Source organism: Xiphias gladius, chromosome 11, assembly GCF_016859285.1.
Source record: "Xiphias gladius isolate SHS-SW01 ecotype Sanya breed wild chromosome 11, ASM1685928v1, whole genome shotgun sequence".
Lineage (NCBI taxonomy): Eukaryota > Metazoa > Chordata > Actinopteri > Istiophoriformes > Xiphiidae > Xiphias > Xiphias gladius.
In genome coordinates this window covers 25,508,681-25,526,607 of record NC_053410.1, presented here as the reverse complement: position 1 = coordinate 25,526,607, position 17,927 = coordinate 25,508,681, and the positions used below count along the sequence as shown (strand labels likewise).

Genomic DNA, 17,927 nt, shown 5'->3' with positions numbered 1-17,927 from the left:
TTAGTGGATACACTCAGTTTTGCACAAATTTGCCATCCCACAGTTTTCTCTTTGATTTGCACATTTCTTTGATCAGGTTAACCACAAGCAAAGAGTGTTAATTGACTGTGTTAATCTAAAAGGGGTGCAGCCTCACTGACCATGATGGGTAAGCTCTCTGAAAAGCATTTAATTTTAAACAGTTCATTGCTGGCAGAAGAAAATTCCTGCATTCCAGCCAGTCCAATATGCCCCCCAAACTATGCAACAATATAAGTGTTTTCCGGTCTGAAACCTTATCAGCAGGACAACATTGTTTGTCTGTTTCTGCCAAATAAATGTTACAAAACCATTCATCTTTAATGTTTTCTCATCTTGGTTGAGTTTAGGCACAAAAAATGGCTTGGTTAGTGGTGAAACATCATAATTAGAGTTTACAAAATGACTTGATTAAGCCATTGCCATCATGCTGTCAGAGTCTTGGTTAAATGGAACCACTATTAACCACTAATGCCTAAAATCACATGCAAGGGAAGTTGTCTAACCTGAGGTCATGTTTACATGAAACATGAAAGCCCTGGCTGTTGTGCTGTACATGCAGGATTATTGAGGAGAGTGGAGGAGTCTGTGGGAGCGTGCTCTGATTACAAGAAGCAATTTGCAAACACTTAGCATTAGGTTCTACTTATTTGCAAATGTTGTAACCATGATCTTTTCTGATGGGCAGGTGAAATGACTTGCAAAGACCAACAGGCCACAATGTCAGTGTTGCAGCAGTTAGATCATTACAGAGACTCAAACATTTTAGCCGGAAAATGTTTTTCTTTTGGTCTGAATGTGATGGTGATTCATTATTGTATAGTTACATTCACAGGCACATCTTATCAAAGAGTAACATAACAGCAGTGGTTTAATTGCTAGTCTTGTTGCAGTGACGTAGAAATGCACTTAGGTTAATGATAAACAGTTTGGCTGTGGTTACAGGCTCAACAGAGCATACTTCTGACCAGTAGTGATGGGTGTCATCAGAGGTCCAACACGCCTGAAACTTTTAACCAGAGAGGACAATCAAACTTCTATCTTTAATCACAGCACAAACAGTAGCCTTCAGCCACTGGCTGCGCTCACAAATGTCAGTGCAGCTCAGGGTCAAAATCAAGATATATGAACTCTCAGCTGCACAGTACAGCCTCCGGGAAGAAAAACACACTACATAGACAATAATGGAGGAGCTGCACACAAAAGCTGTTTTTCAGGGATAATGTGAATACAGTGTAACCGTGGTGGGCTGCGGGAGTGGGGGCTAGGAACCTCCACTTTAAAGGAAACTTCCTGTTTTATGTTATACAGCAAACAGAATGCAGACAAGCAAGTTTTCCATCTGACACAGGAATCCTATAGAAGCACAATATGAAGAAGCCACGCATAACATGTTGAGCTGCAGCCATTAAACATTTGTACATACAGTATACAATAATTCTGATACAGTACCTATACAACAATGGCCTAATCACTTTAGTGTGCATTTATAGTTCAGTAATCATAGGAAAAGGGTGAGCATGTGTGTTCTATACAGCATAAAGTGAAAAATCTGTCAATGGTCATAAGGCAACAGTTTTGCTGTGATGTTTCATGTAATATCTATATTGACATATATTCTGTATACATAACTAGATATCATTTACCATTTGTGGACAAATCTGTATATTTTTCCAGGAGGGCATTTCTGACATCGTCAGAGCTTTGTTCTAGAGAGAGCAGAATAAAGTTAAGCAACGTCTTCCCCCAAATGGTGTCTACAGTGTATTTTCTTCAATTCTCAAATCAGATTAAAATTAATTTCTTGTCTTTGAAATTCTCATTAGAATTGAAAATGCCTCAGCCAGCTGCCTTTAAATAGGGAAAACCACTAAGCTACACATCAATATGACCATTCACTCAAAGTAACTCAATGATTTCTTCCTTGGTGGTGGTTTAAACACAATCATCTAATGAGTTTGTTCTGCCCAGGATAAAATAATCTCCAGGTGTACTGTGTTTATCATTCTATTTAGCCATATTTCGGTGAAACCATGTCTGAAACAGGGAAAGAGTGATTGATTTTCAAACATGGCCATCGCTACCATGGATGACAATGAAGTCATGTCCTCAGTATTTTTTCTGGGAATTTGGGGGTTTAGGAAGCTGCATGGGAGGATTTTACACCCCACAAGTAAAAAGACCACACACAGTTGTGAATGATCCCAGTAGTTTTTTTCTTAATATATATGTGTGTCTACTTCGAGGCCAGTAAATATAGAATGATTTTCTCATTGTAATATTATTCCTGGCAGTGTGGAGAAGGCCTCTAGATGTTCATGATGGGATATAAAATTTACAGAAAATACTGAACAGTTGATTGAATTAATAAATATAAAATAATCAAGATATTTAAACAATTTTATTTAAGATTTAATTTTTAGACTTTACTTTTGGTGCCTGGAAAAACTAGCATTTGCACAATCCTGATTACAGCCTGTCAGGCTTCCTGGCTGGCTGCCTGCCTGTCAGGCTATACTGAGGGGGAAACTTTCGGCTTTTCTTGAACGCGTCATCATCATAGGAAGTCGGACGCGAACACGTCGAGGTCCGAGGTCTTATGACTTGATAAACCGTTTCGAGGTGAGAGACAGCAGAACAAACCCCAGGAGTTGCAGCTAGCTGTCGATACATTTGTCGTACTCGCCGACTGTACTGTCAAGACATTGGGGTTGTGAACAGTCACGTAGTGCAGTTACAGCGGTTAGCCGGTAGTTTACTTACTGTGCTGTCCATAAGCTCAGTGTGTGTGTGTGTGTGTGTGTGTGTGTGTGTGTGTGTGTGTGTGTGTGTGTGTGTGTGTGTGTGTGTGTGTCTTCCTGTGTATGTGCACGGGAAAACATATTTTGGGTCCAAAAGCATTTTTCACTATTTAGAATCTTGTACATTGTAAGTATAAAATAAAAAACTGTGAATGCTAAGGGAAACTATACACAAACACTTGTATCTAGCCTCCATATCTGTCAGGAAGTTACACTAATGTCCAAAGTCGTACGTTATAATTATGAGTAATTAGTCGGGGCCAGAACTAACCCTGAAATTGGAGGAAATTTAACTATCAGTAAAGGAAGTTTATATTTGAGTCTAAAATATACAGTGGCTTCAGAAAATACTTAGAACTCTTCATTTTCTTTACATTAAATTCTGCTGTAGATTTAATTGTAAATGACTGGAATTGTCATTTTTGCCCATCAGTTTACACTCAGTAACCCATAATGACGGAGTGAAAAACTGTAAAAAACTCAAAAATGGAAATTTCTCATTTACAAAAGTATTCAGACCCTTTGCTGTGGCATGTGCTCATGTGTATCCTGTTGGCTTTAATTATCCTTGGGAAGTGTCTAGAACCTGTTCACCTGTGGCAAAATGAATTAATATGACATAGTTTAGAAAGGCATGTATATATGGTCCCAGAATTCACACTGCATGTCAGGACAAAAACCAAGCCATGAACGCCAAGGAACTCTCTGTAGACCTCTGTTATAAACCTGTGGCATGGCATAGATCAGGGCAAGGGTACAAGACCATTTCTAAAGCTCTGACTGTTCACAGGAGCACAATGGCCTCAATAATTGTGAAATGGAAGAAGTTTGGAACTTCCAGGACTCTTCCTAAAGTTGGTGGTTCAGCCAAAATGAGTAAACGGGCAAAAGGGCCTCGGTAAGCGAAGTGACCAAGAACCCAACGGTCACGCTAAGAGAGCTTCAGAAGTCCTCTGCCGAGATGCGAGACCTGCCTCTGAGAGTATAAGGGAAATGATTCTCTGATCTGATGAGACAGAAACTGAACCCTAGGGGCAGAACTCCATACGCTATGTCTGCGAACACCAAGCACTGCTTAACACTTGGCTAATAACCATCCCTATTGTGAAGCATGGTGGTGCAGCATCATGCCATTGGGTAGCTTTTCAGTGGCAACGACAGGGAGACTAGTCAGAGCTGAAGGAAGGATGAATGCAGCCAAATACAGAGAGGTTACCCTCTCTGAGACTGGGGTTAAAGGGTAACCTGTCTGTATTTGGTTCACCTTTCAGCATGACAGTGACTCAAAGCATACAGCCAAGACAACACTGGAGTGGCTTCGGGACATACTTCCATCCAATCTGTCAGAGCTTGAGAGGATCTGCAAGTGAGAATCGGATAAACTGCCCAAATTCAGGTGTGGACCAGCTTGCAGAAACTTACCCAATAGGACTCAAAGCTGTAATTGCTTCCAGAGGGGCTTCTACAAAGTACTGAATTAAGGGTCTGAATACTTTTGTAAGGAAGAGATTTTGGTTTTTGAATATTAATACATTTGCAAATATCTAAAAACGTTCTCACTTCATTATGAGTTATTGAGTATAGATTGATTGACAAAAACAGCAATTTTATCATTTAAAATTAAATGTACAACACAATAATGCGTGCAAAAAGTGAGGTGGTCTGAATACTTTCTAAAGCCACTGTACATCTTAGAGATAGAACAGCATTTTAACCGTGATTTAAAGGTGATGTCCTGTTCTGTACTGCCCTGTTGTGGTTGCTGGAAGGTCCAAGATGACTGAGGTGAGCCATCAGCAGTGGGGAGAGGTGTCCGGCCTGGGCAGTGTCGACCTGTGGGTCCTCCAGTCCTCCCAGGTGCGGGTGGAGGTCCTCACCCTGGGTGCCATCATCAGGTCTGTGTACAGCCGAGGGAAGGATGGTCAGATGGAGGACATAGTCTTGGGCTATGATGACCTGGAAGGTAGGAGGGAATATAACTGTTTTGATTGATTGTAGCGCTGTATTTCAGCAGACTGGATTTCTTGGGCCAGGGATTCGAAACAGAGTCTGTGGCAATATTTTGCTTGGTGGGTAGAATTCTCTGATCATAGAAGTGCAATGTTGAAATGAAGTAACTTGTATTAAAGGGATCCATACATGTGGCTTTCGGAATTTAAACAGTGTAAGTGTTTAAGTGTTTCATCAATGTTGATGAGTGATGAGTGTCAGATGACATATTTTGGAGGCTACCAGTCCAACCCCAGGTTGTTGTATTTATTATTTATACATTTAAAAATTCTGTGTTGTTCAACACATTCAGATAACTTACATAATATTGCTCTATTAAAACTAAATAAAACGTTTGACATAGGTTTGTTTTCTGATAGTAGAGTTTCAGAATTAAGGAAGCCACATGCACAACATGTTGAACTACAGCCATTAAACAGTTGTATGTACAGTATACAATAATTCTAATACAATACATGTACAACTGTGCTCCAAGCACTTCAGTGTGCATTTATAGTTTAGTTTAAACTTATGTTATGCCAGAACAACAGTGTTTGCTTGGTGGTTTGAATTTAAGTAAAAACATTTTAGGCAACACTTGAATAAAGGAACATTGTACATCACATAAATTCCACTCCACATAGTCCTCATAGTAGTACTAACTGAACTTGCATTTGATAGAACAATAGTGGGAGATACGTCCAGAGCTGAGGGAGAGTACGTGAGGTGAATTTAAACTGGGCATTATTTTGGTGAAGGTGAATAAGAGTAAACCGTATTGTGTTTTGTTGTCAGGTTATGTGTCAGATAAGCGGTACCTGGGAGCTGTAGTGGGCCGTGTGGCCAACAGGATCGCACGGGGACGCTTTTTAGTGGAGGGAAAAGAGTACCAACTTGATATCAACAATGGTCCTAATGCACTGCATGGGGGGCTGCGAGGGTTCAATAAGGTAGGTCTAAGTGAATGTGTTTGTGTTTCAGCAAATTGAATGAGTTTATAGAAAGCTTCTAACAATTTCTGGAGAACTTGAGTGGAAAAATACCATTTGTTTTCCCTCTTTCACATAAGTTTCACTTCCCATTTGCAGGTAAATGAGGGTTTGTAAACCCTAACCACAGCACACAGACATCACAGACATTCTGCTGGGTCTCTGATCTACTTTGAGAAGAAATTTTCCTAAATTCATGAAAAAAGATTGGCTCCCTATAACTTATTTTAAAAATCAGATTTAGCCTCCTAATCATCAAATCGTTTATTAAATATTTTCAAGTCCGCCATGTTAGCAGCTCTCTGTTGTTACTACCAAATGTCATGGCAATCCATCCAACACAAGATGTTTAGCTTAAAACCTCAAATGTCAACCTCATGGTGGCATTAGAGGAAAATATCATTAGAATCCTAAGGATTCATCATCTAGGAACCATGAATGTCTGTGTGAAATTTTGTGCCAGTCCAGCCAGTGCTGAGATATTTACCAGGTATGAGAAAATTTTCACCTGCTGGTGGGCGTAGAAGAGATGTTAGGACTCAGTAAAGTCAGTAGGATTCATCCTGAGGGGAACATGAATGTCCGTACAAAATTTTATGATGGGGGACCATATCTGGAGTCCTCTATCCAAAGTTCCATTCCTTACCTAGTCACAGTCCTTTTTAAAAAAAAAAAATCACTCTTTGCGTTACATTCCCGCCACTGTAGCTCAGCAAAGAAAAATTGTACTGGGATACAGAAGGAGGAAAGTTGGGTCTAAAAAGCCCAGAATTTTGGAAGATATCTGCTTGATTACTATAAGTCAGACTGATGAAGCCTCATATTTATACATTAATAAAATTGAGTTATACCTGCATATCCAGTGAATATATGCAGGTGATTTGTCCACACCATCACTCCACAACAGTGTATATTGCATAATACTCTATATATGTGTTTGTCAGGCTATCTGGCATGCCTCAGCAGTGGAAGGTGGTGTACAGCTGAGTCTTACCAGTCCAGATGGGGACCAGGGTTATCCTGGAAAGGTTCAGGTCTCTGTCTCCTACACGCTACAGGTAAACACACCTGGTTTACTTTACAGCTCTGTAGCTGATCTCCGTTGAAGCATTCCAGACATTTTTCTGTTTATCAGCTGAGGTTTGTTTTTGGCTGGGCTGATCTGGCTGAAGAGTTTTGGCTCATGAATCTTCCATTTCATTTTCAGTTAAGGAAACCAGACAACTTTTGGCAAAACTAAACATCCTGAGATTAAAAGGGTCCCAGATTTGGTAAATGTTGAGTAAAGTATGTGTCACAAACCTAGGAAGAGGATGTCTTTTTTTCACTGAGAAAATCTGTTTTGTACATTGCAAAATGCCATACTGAGTTGATTGTCAATTGTTTAGTTGTTCCACTGAATTTAGAAAACTGTCAGACTTAAAAACAACCATTTCCACAGTTTTACAGCCTTGACATTTCATTTTGCATATAAATAAATGGCTTGCAGGTGTGAGTTCAGTAAGATCTGAGTTGTGTATTCAGGGGGAAACACTAACTGCTGACTACCAAGCCGTGTCTACCAAAACCACCCCCATCAACCTCACCAACCACTCATACTTCAACCTGGCTGGACAGGTAAGGACACATGATCAGCTTTATGATCATCCAATATGTCAATGCCGTATTTGTTGTAGGAAAGGTGGAAGAAATATAGGAGGAGAGAGGAAATATGAAAGAGGTCCACTGTTTCAATTCACCATTAATTGTGATCATCTTTAATGTAGAATGATGGAGATTTGAGCTTTAGAGAGGCAACACTAAAGTAGGGAGAGAGAATACACAGGAGAGATGAGGTTGGTTTAGTTAGTTAAGGTGTGTGCGTGAGTGAGTGAGTCATCGAGTCAGTCAAGAAAATAAAGAAGTCTCACTGAGAAAAAATTACATAAACACAAGATCACAACAAGAAAATATACTCATTCAAAACAACCATCACACACACAGACTATTTAAAACAATCACAAATGTTATTAGAAATATAAGCCAGTAAAGCTTGATGAGTGTCTCTAACTTCAGCTTGTATTGCAGCTCATTCCAGTAGTGAGGTGTTACTGGAAACCAGGCTGTCCTAGTTCAGAGTTGGTATGAGGACCTTTTAAAGCCAACATCCCCTGTTATCTGGTGTCATGGTTATCGGTGAAGTCAAGCCTGATAATGTAATAGAACAACAAAACCTATTAAAACACATAAAAGAGTCCCTCATTACATGAGGACACATTCCTGTATTATAAAGAACCCATGTAATTTATCAAACATCCCTGGAACTGCATTTTAATTATAGCTGTAAGGCAGTCAGTCAGAGGATGATGCTTTTCTTCTCTCAGTTTGATAAACTGAGAGAAAAGAGTAAACTACATTTATATTCAGCTATCGAAACACACATTAGACAATTGAGAAATTCACATTTAATTGAAATGTTATTTTTAAATAACTTTATCAATCCTCCAAAAGAGGTTAGTAAATTCCTGTACGGTGTACAGGAATTTACTACAAACATTGGCTACAAACATTGGTTTGTAGCCAAACCAATGTTTCAGTCATAAACCTTCACCTGGAAACTGAAACGTCGTTTTTTACCTCTTCTGCAAGACCTAACTCTACTACACATCTGTGTGGTTTGCATAACACAGTACTTAATATGGCGTTCCTCATGTATATATACAAAAAATAGAACTGTCCCTATACCCTTTTCAAGGTGCAAAGGGACTAGGTAAAATTGCCAATATCAAGTTCTATAAAGCTGAATTAACGATGCAGTTTTTTAAAATAGTTGGCTGTTCTTAGACAGAGCCCAGGGCTGAATCATATCTGACCTTCCGTGGGTCTGTGCACAGTGTTTGGCCTGTGCATGATTCATTTTTATTTACATCGCCGAATGCAGCCTAAACTCTCCAAATGAATTGCTAAATCGTTAGCAACAGCATCCATTTGCTGACTGATAAAGAAACCTAAAATAATTTTTTAAAATGATATTAAATTAGATAGGGGTAAACTTTTTGTGTCTGAAAATTAATTTTGAACATTCCATCACTGGTATTCACAATTAAATAACTGAGAGTGATCAGTAAGTTTTAAAGTAATCCACTCATTAGATTTTGATACTTTGTTGTGGACAAATGGAAATTTTGCCATGATGGTTGCGCTAGAGTTAAGGTCAGGTGGTCACCAAAACCAGTGAAATTCATCCTCTCAGGTTCATGAATATCTTTCATTGTAATAAGAAGTTGAAAAGATGTAACGGTTTGGAGTAGTGACCACAGGATGGAGGTCCAAAATGCAGATACAGGCCGGCAGTGCAGTGAAGTGCATTTACTAGACAAAAGACTAGGTCAAAGTTATATTTACTTAGAGTTAGAAACTCATTCAGTTCTGTGCAGCTGCCGTGCGGTCAATTGAATGAGACGCATAGAGGTGTTTCTGGGGAGGGAAAGCCCGACCTTGTGCTTGTGCGGTAATAATGGTCACTCTCTTCTATGGAAGGAGCTAACGTTTACCCAATAGTCGCTAGATTTGTTGCTATGTGCTTTTATGAAGAAAAGTAGTTAAAGGGGTGTGAAAAGTCAGTTAATAGTGACAAAAGCACTAAGTTGTTCCCCTATTGCAGTCCAGCAATCAATATAGACCGAGACTTACAGGGAAACAGGCAGGCAAAAGTACAAAACCAGGCAACAGGAAGATGGAAAATCTGAAGCATGAGAGACAGATGACAATCTGGCAGAGGGAAATGGCTGTGAACTGGTGAAATAAAGAGAGGGTATTGGGGAATGAGCAACAAATGTACAAAAAAGTACAAATGTGTCTGTGTGTATGACTGTTTTTGCAGGGTGCAGCAGATATCTATAACCATCAAGTGTCCATCAGTGCTCAGTCCTACCTGCCTGTGGATGACACATCGATTCCTACAGGTACAACATTTACATCACACATGTTCTCTCTCAACAAAATGACACAGAAACCCAGCCATGGGAAGTGATTTATTTACAGTCCTGGTTGTAATTATTGGCACCCCTGAATTTTAATTCAATTCAGTTCAATTAAATTTTATTTACATAGGGCCAAATCATAACAGAGGTTATCTCAGGGCACTTTTCATATAGAGCAGGTCTAGACCGTACTCTTTATAGTTATATTTACAGAGACCCAACCTTTCCCCCATGAGCAAGGACTTGGCGACAGCAGCAAGGAAAAACTCCCTTTTAACAGGTAGAAACCTTATTGTCTCAGGGTTATCTCAGGGCACTTTTCATATAGAGCAGGTCTAGACCGTACTCTTTATAGTTATATTTACAGAGACCCAACCTTTCCCCCATGAACAAGGACTTGGCGACAGCAGCAAGGAAAAACTCCCTTTTAACAGGTAGAAACCTTGAACAGAACCCGGCTCATGTTGGGCGGCCGTCTGACCAGGTTGAGATAGAAAGGGGGGGGGGGGCATAGCACAGTACAGGTATAACATAAAGATGTATAACAATAATGAGACTAATAATAAAACTAATAATTATAATAATAGGAATACAACTATTGTTAGAATAATTATACTAATACTAATAACATTGAGTATAATAATAGTAATGATAATCATAATAATTGAGGCAGTGGGTGTTGAGCAGGATCATGGGGGCAGTATGTGGTTTGCAGTCACAGATCCAGACTCTGCAGCACCAGGGGCAGAAATACCTCCAGAAAGCGTCAGGAGGAGAGAGGAGAGAGACAAGAAAGAACAAAACTATGGGAGAGAGAAGAGTACAGAATTGAGGATATCTTCAGAAATAAATGCAAATGAAAAAATTTTGTATAATCAGAATATTTAATAAAAGGTCAAAAGTTACTGAACAACAAGAAAATGCTTTCAAATAGTGACATAAAAAATACAAACATAAAATGTAGGCTTGACTCAAGTAATTGCACCCTTTTGATTAATTGAATGAATTGGTTCCTCAAACAAAATAAAAAGACTCACCTGTGCTTAATTTTCAGTGTTCACATGACCCGAATTAACCAATGAATGATGGTTTTACTGCATAAAAAATTGATTGTTTATAGTTTTTTTTAAAAATGGTGAAGACGAGCGCTGTCTCAGAGTCTTTTATCAAAATACATAAAAATCCCAGTGGCTACAAGGCAATTGCCAAAGATCGTGAAATCCCTGTTTCAACAGTTTGTAATGTCATCAAGACGTTTCACAGTCATAAAACTGTTATGACGCTTACAGGACATGGTGCTAAGAAGAAACTCAGTTAGAGAAGTCTGAGAAGGTAGATGCAGATTGTAGAAAAATCACCACGCAAGACATCTAAAGAGCTTCTGGCTGACCTGGAGCAATCTGGAGTGGTGGTTTCAGCATGTACCATATGTCACACACTAAACCAAATAGGGCTCCATGGGCGAAGGCCAAGGAGGACACCACTATTGAAAGAAAGGCACAAAAAGGCTAGATTAATGTTTGCAAAAACTTTCATAGATGAGCCACAAACCTTCTGGGATAATGTTCTGTGGACGGATGGGCAACCTCAGTTGCCATCTGGGGGTGCTTCAGACATGTTAGTCTCCTCAGGCAGCTTTTCTGATGGCCCTCTCTGGAGGAGGACAATGGGAAGTTTATTTCTGTCTGTCCTGTTTATGTCCGCTGGGTTGCTCCACCCTTTTCCAGTGCCATGGTGTCCCTGGTCCCACATCTCCCTCGACTTTGATTGCCACCCTCCAAATTTAACACTGTTATTCGCACTACTATGGACCTTTTCTCCAAGACGGGACAATTTTTTCTTCTGTCCAAATGCCCCTCTGTCAAAGAGACGGCGGACGTCATGCTCTCTCAAGTTTTCCGTTTGCATGGCCTTCTACAGGATGTGGTCTCAGACCAGGGCCGCCAGTTTTCTTCTCGGTTCTTCAAGCAGGAACTGGTTGAAGAAGGTCGTTCACAATGGCAACCAGGTGTTTAAACTCAGCAATTGGGAAAAACACCCCATGCCCCAGTTAATCGTGGAGAGTGAACCGAAGATTAGAACAGGCCTGTTTGGACTGTTTAACAGCATTAAACAAATTACAGTTGTCCTGCTTCAGTAGCTCTGACTGCTGAACGCGAATGTAGTTTGTACCGTAATGTATAATAACAGCTTATGCATGAGGATGAGTTTTAAGAATATTTATCCGTTATATCGCGAACTTTTGCATCCTGGAAGCAATAGGTTTTTGCCAATCTTTCCTTAAGGTCTCTGACGATGGAGTCCCCTATAATCAAGGTGGAAAGAGAAGGCAGCTGAAAAGCAGGGGGGCGTTTCCCAGAGATTTTGTCAGGTGAACGCCTTGAACATGGGCGAGGATGGACTGGATTACCAGCCTGTCTGGTTGGCGTACCTAGTGAATGTTCAAGAGAGAGCTCCAGAGGTGAGGCGATGGAGCTGCCAAGTTCATCCAGGACAGGAAACCTGTTACTCAGTTACATCTCTGAGGCACACTGATGGGAAGACCAACTGTCTCGATTTCTGTTCCGAACCAGGGCCAGTGGTCAGCAGACAAAGGAGTTGTACAGGGCAGTGTCTCTTGCCACCGCCTTAACCAAGGAGAAGTTCACTACGCCAGCTGTAGGATAAGGGGCATGGGCTACAGAAGTAGAGGGAAGCCAGGGAACTGTTGCTTCCAGAGACATCGGATCAGAGAGCGCCCCGGCTGGACATGGGCCGCCACACACCAATTTGCAGAACTGGTTTGGCTGTATGTCTGTAACATCATTTCCATGGATCTTTTAGCCTGTGCAACAGCATATTCAGTAAAACTGGTAAGAAATTCCATTCTGATAGATGACAGTCTGTGTCATCCTCCTTTAGATGAAAGACGTGATATTTGCCTTTTCATATAAGAGGCATTTGTCACATGTATATCCACTGTGCCTTTCATAGAGCTGGATCTCACACCCGCTTTAAGCATTTTGCAGCATAAAAATAGCAGCGACAGAGACTTTTCCAAGTCTGTTCTGGGTATAGCTGGAGTAGGGTACATTCCAGATGAATAGTTAACTGATTTTTTTGTGAACTGATCGTTTTAATGCTGTAGTGCATGCAGTATTATATGTCTACACTGATTGCTAGGTGATCCAAAAAAAAAAATGTACAGAAGGTAAATAAAGAAACTCACTTACATTAGTACATTCAAACAAGGACAAATTGGTGGCAGGATATGATGCAGAGGGAAGTGAGGACAACATACAGTTATTCAGCCTCCACAAAGTTAATCAGAATGTGTTAATATCAACTCATGAAAACGATGAAATACTTCATCAAATACTGTTCTAAAAAAAAAAAAAACTTTCGGTGATACAATCGCTGGTCACCAGCTTTACAGCAAGAACTTCATTGGTGAATTGTACAGTTAGCAGCTGGTGACCAGTTACAATTGGCTGAAATGCTCTTTTCAGTACTTTCTCAAAGCACAATACAACTATTTTTGATTTCTCTTTTTTCAAATACACAGTGCAGTACAAACCTACTGGGAAAAAAATGAGGAAGTAGTCAGTTTTTATAGAAATTAAGATTCTTCTCTACTTTTTTCCTCCAACAGAAATCTTTTGTCTTTAAACTCTTTAAAGAGTTGCTCTTTTCTACCTACCTCTGTGCTGTAGCCTCCTGGCTCTGCGTCTGCTTCTGCCTGTGTGTAATCATCTGAGAGCCTGTTGTCTTTGTTGCAGTTTTAAATAACTGTTTAGTCCACATTTTCTTTGTGTGAATGTTGAATCCACCTTTATTCTGTCCTTTGCACAGTATAAACTTTAATTATTGTGTATGTTTGCTATCATGCCACTGTTAATACAGAAGTGTGGAAGCATGAACAGCACGTACTTTTGTGTGGGAGTGTGTTTCTTCAGGCTCTGTCAGACAAACATTCTCATTACTCTGCAATTATCCTTGGGTTCCCCTGGAGACAGAGGAGCTAATGACTATTTATATCACACAATCTGTGTTACAATGGAAATCCAATGGCTGAATTAGAACATGACTTAAAAATATGTAATAAATTGTGTCATGCACTTTTAAAATTAGTGGACCGTACTCAATACTTGACTAGCTGATCCTGCCTATTTCCGCAGCAAGTGCTTTATGTCTGTTAAATCCAGAACAGGAGGATAGTTTTAGGGTGAGAGGTGGGACAGTATTGTCCCAGAGTATTTCCACTCGAAGCCGATTATATTTACAGGAAAATCTGTATTTTTTCTTTCCATTTCAGCCCTCTGTTCAGACCAAAACAGTGTTTTGCTCCCTCACAAACGAGCTTCTCCAAAGCGTTATAAATCTGAAAACACTGGTGTGGTGTTTCAGTGTGTTTGGTATGAACAGAGCTTTTCCAAAACAATGATGTGAGCTGCTAAGTGAGGGTTGTGAGGTAGTGAAGTTCAGAGAATGTCTTCTGAACTTCACTTAATGATAACAGCTCTGCTCTGAATTAGAATGCTTAATTACCTAGACGACACCCACGCAAAAAAACGTTTTTTTAGTGCTGAGGCTGCTCCTGATCCCTAACTTGTGGCCTCATTGATCAAAACACGAAGAGAGCATGTTTTAAATCTGTGTAGTGTTAGAAACACCTCTAAGGGGTGACCTGATATCCAAGTGATTGGGGCGCATACCACATAGGCGTAAGTGCTGTGAGCAGTGAGCCCACGGTTTGACTCCCAGCCAGACCATTTGCTACATGTCATTCCCCTACTTTCTTTCCCCACATATCCTGTCTGTCTTCACTGACCCTATCAAATACAATAATAATCAAACAAAGAAATGCCTCTAAAAATGTAATAAAATCCTATGGAGCTCATGTCAGTGCCTCATTGTCATATGTTAGGAACTTGACTAGGTCAAAAACCTAGTATGTCGCTGGACCGCTCTGTTTGCTTCTCTCCTGCTGTTTGTGCTCACATATACAGTATTTTAATACAATTCCAAATTCCCAATAAAGCTATTCTTATTTACATATGTTCTGCTTCTGTTGTCAGATAACATTAAGACTACACATTAATCAGCAGTCACTTCTAAGCCATTTCCAAGCTGCTGCTCTGGATTACTAAAATCTTGATTTTATAACCACTATGTTGGCTGACAAAATCACCGTACACATAAGTTAAAGACAATGGCAGTGCTATGGCTTTTTCTATATATACTTGTAAAATGATCACTTAGAGAGAAAGTAAGAAGCTTATTCACGTCTATGCAGCTGCTGTGCGGTTAATTGAATGAGACGCATACAGACCTGTGCCTAAAGAGGGAAAGCTCGACCTTGCGCTCGCAGGGTAAGACTGATGAATCTCCTCCAAGGACAGCTGCTAAGGTTTGTCTAAAATGTCACTAGATTTGTTGCTAGGTGCTTTTGCGAAGAAAACTCGGCAACATTGTCTGTAAACGACCCCTGATGACGCAATAGAAACCATTTGCGCCAAGGCATTTTGAAAGACCAGTGACCAGTAGGGAAATTCCAACATTCGGCCAATGGTGTAATGTCAGCACTCAGTCACGTGGCATTCGGCTGACCCAGTGGTCAGGCACTCAGTCACTCAATCAGTCACTCAGTCACTCACTCTGTCACGGACATTCGCGTTTATAGGGCTGGCCCTACTGTTGCGGTCCACCCAAGAAATACTGAAGAGGAAAATCACAAATGAAAAGACTGTGCAAACACATGATGAACTCTAAAGTGAAATATTTAGGACTCAGGCAAGTGGCGTTCATTGGTAAGATAAGACTTCTGATATGGACCTCAAGATAAAAGGAGTGTTCAGTTAAGTTATAAATGGGTGTTAGATAGTGTTCAGCTAATATCATTTGATATGTACAACCACTGAAGAAAAGCACAGACCAATAATCTGTCGGAAATTTAGAACACTTTAATACATGTCCTCCCCAGTATGCTGCACATTATAGAGTGACAATCAGCCAATCAAAGCAGGTGTGAAGTAGACAATGGGCATGATTAATGTGTGATTTCTATTTGAAGATAAAGTTAAGGCTGGAAGAGAAATTTTGAGATGGAACTTGTATCTAACATGCTCTAACTCGCTTGTTTTCTTTCTAGAAGGATAGGGTAGGATATTAGTGTTCTCATTATTTTTCTGACATCAGTTGACATCAGTTAACAGTTTGTGCTTTCATTTACTTGCTGTGACAATTACATGCCGCATCAGATTTCTTTAGGGCCGTGTTTCTGAAAGAATTATTATTCTGCATTTGAATTCTGAACGCCAGATCTGTCTTCCGGAAGATTTCCCCTAAACTGTCCCCTAAACAGACTCCATTAAGGAGTCTGTGCACATTCCTTCTACCAATAACCTCTAATAACCTAATGTTTCCACAGGAGAGATCAGAGCAGTGGAGGGCACACCCTTTGACCTCAGAAAGCCTGTTCTAATTGGCCCTCGGTTGAAAGAAGTTCCAGGCCCGGGGTTTGACCACAACTTCTGTCTGTCATCACCCCGAGACGCCTGCACAGAGAGACATGCTGCCAGGTTTGCTGAATTTTCTCACACACACACAGTTACACAGAACAAAACATATGCCTTTGTCTTTAATTAAAACTTCTTTCTTCATCTCAGAGTTTGTCACCCAGCCAGTGGGCGTGTCCTGGAGGTTTTCACCAGCCAACCAGGAGTCCAATTTTACACTGCCAACTTCCTGGATGGCTCTATGACTGGAAAGGGTGGGGCTAGGTATGGGAAGCACAGCTCCTTCTGCCTGGAGACACAGAATTGGCCTGATGCTGTCAACCAGGTATGATGATGATGATGGAGAGAAAGTCATACAAAACTGTTGTATGGATTGATTTGCTGTTAAAACCAACTATTAGTTGTTTTATGATATTATTAAGAAGGTTTTAAATTGCAATTTTCTGTGTAAATGTAACTTTACTCATAATTGTCATACTCATATTGTTCGTGTTTACCTGTCAACTGAGTCAGAGAGAGAGATGTAACTGTAATTCACATGCTTAGAACAGACAGCATTTTGTTAGCAATGGTACTGAGCAATAGGGACCACCCCATTCAGTATAGTTTTATGTAATGCTTATCTGTTTAAGTTTTCACAAAAAAAATTATTGAATGTTTTCCCCATGCCTCTTACCAGTGTGTCAGTCTTACAAAACCCCGTCTATATTTCAGTGAACTCCATATAACGTTCAGACCGCAACATTAAGACACTGGTTTAGTATTTCTCAACCTAGCAAGTGTTCCACAACTCTCTTTGTAGCTGTGAACACAGATACCAACAAAAAAAATATTTTTCTCTCTCTCTCTCTCTCTCTCTCTCTCTCTCTCTCTCTCTCTCTCTCTCTCTCTCTGTCTCTGTGTGTGTGGGTGTGTGATTGGGTGTGGGTGTGTCTCTCTCTTCAGGCTTCATTTCCAGACTGTCTCCTGCATCCTGGTGAGGACTACCGACGTGTCACTCACTTCACTTTCACCACTGTCTAATCTGACCTCTACAAACAGTGGGACAGAAAGGAAGAAAACTGGATATTTTGAAGTAGAAAATTAAGTACATCCGTTTTTTCCACTATATAGTGTGATCATGTACCATACAGTTTGGCAGCCAGTGCATTTTTCAGTGCACATTTAGTTCCCAACTGTTTAGTTCGATGCAGATTTTTTTAATATGAAGAGCTGTGAGGCAGTGACATGATGCTCATAGTGCAACCTGACCAAACACAGGTATAATGCGGTTTGTGATATGATGATCCTGTGCAATATTAAACTAAAAAATAATAAAGAGCTTACCCACTCAATACAGTGTGTCAAATTGGTCCCTGTCCATTGAATGTTTGTAGTCCATCTGTCCTATGTGTGCAGTGTTAAAAATAAGAGAGCAGTCAGACTGAGGCTGTACACATTATTTATGGAACATTGCAGTGTGTTTGAGTCTTCACCTGTGTGTGCTCAACATCTTTACACAGGCTGAACTATTCCTAGAGCATTAGGTGAGGAGGCTGTTTTGGGTGAGAGTGCATCCTACTACTCTGCAAAAAGACAGGCTGTGTTGCTATGGCAACCTCTCATCCATCACTCAAAGCGACTTTTAACAGCTGGGGTTTCATAAAACACGATAGAAGTTGTGAGCCTCAC

General features: G+C 40.3%; 1 protein-coding gene across 1 annotated transcript; it reads left to right on the top strand.

Annotated features, from left to right (window-relative positions):
• The first annotated feature begins 2,532 nt into the window (after positions 1-2,532).
• galm (galactose mutarotase) lies at positions 2,533-17,578 on the top strand. Its single transcript, XM_040139992.1, has 9 exons — positions 2,533-2,640; positions 4,589-4,782; positions 5,604-5,758; positions 6,742-6,855; positions 7,322-7,414; positions 9,660-9,741; positions 16,169-16,319; positions 16,407-16,581; positions 17,202-17,578. Exons 2-9 carry the CDS (start codon positions 4,596-4,598, stop codon positions 17,277-17,279), a joined length of 1,035 nt encoding a protein of 344 aa, XP_039995926.1. The 5' UTR covers positions 2,533-2,640; positions 4,589-4,595; the 3' UTR covers positions 17,280-17,578.
• Positions 17,579-17,927: the final 349 nt, after the last annotated feature.

What these genes read in the sequence shown, in the direction of transcription:
- galm (XM_040139992.1), top strand. Translation starts at nt 4,596, where the DNA reads ATGACTGAGGTGAGCCATCAGCAGTGGGGAGAGGTGTCCGGCCTGGGC. An exon ending in GGGCTATGATGACCTGGAAG is followed by an intron (nt 4,783 to 5,603) that starts GTAGGAGGGAAT and finishes TTTTGTTGTCAG; the next exon opens with GTTATGTGTCAGATAAGCGG. An exon ending in ACTTCAACCTGGCTGGACAG is followed by an intron (nt 7,415 to 9,659) that starts GTAAGGACACAT and finishes CTGTTTTTGCAG; the next exon opens with GGTGCAGCAGATATCTATAA.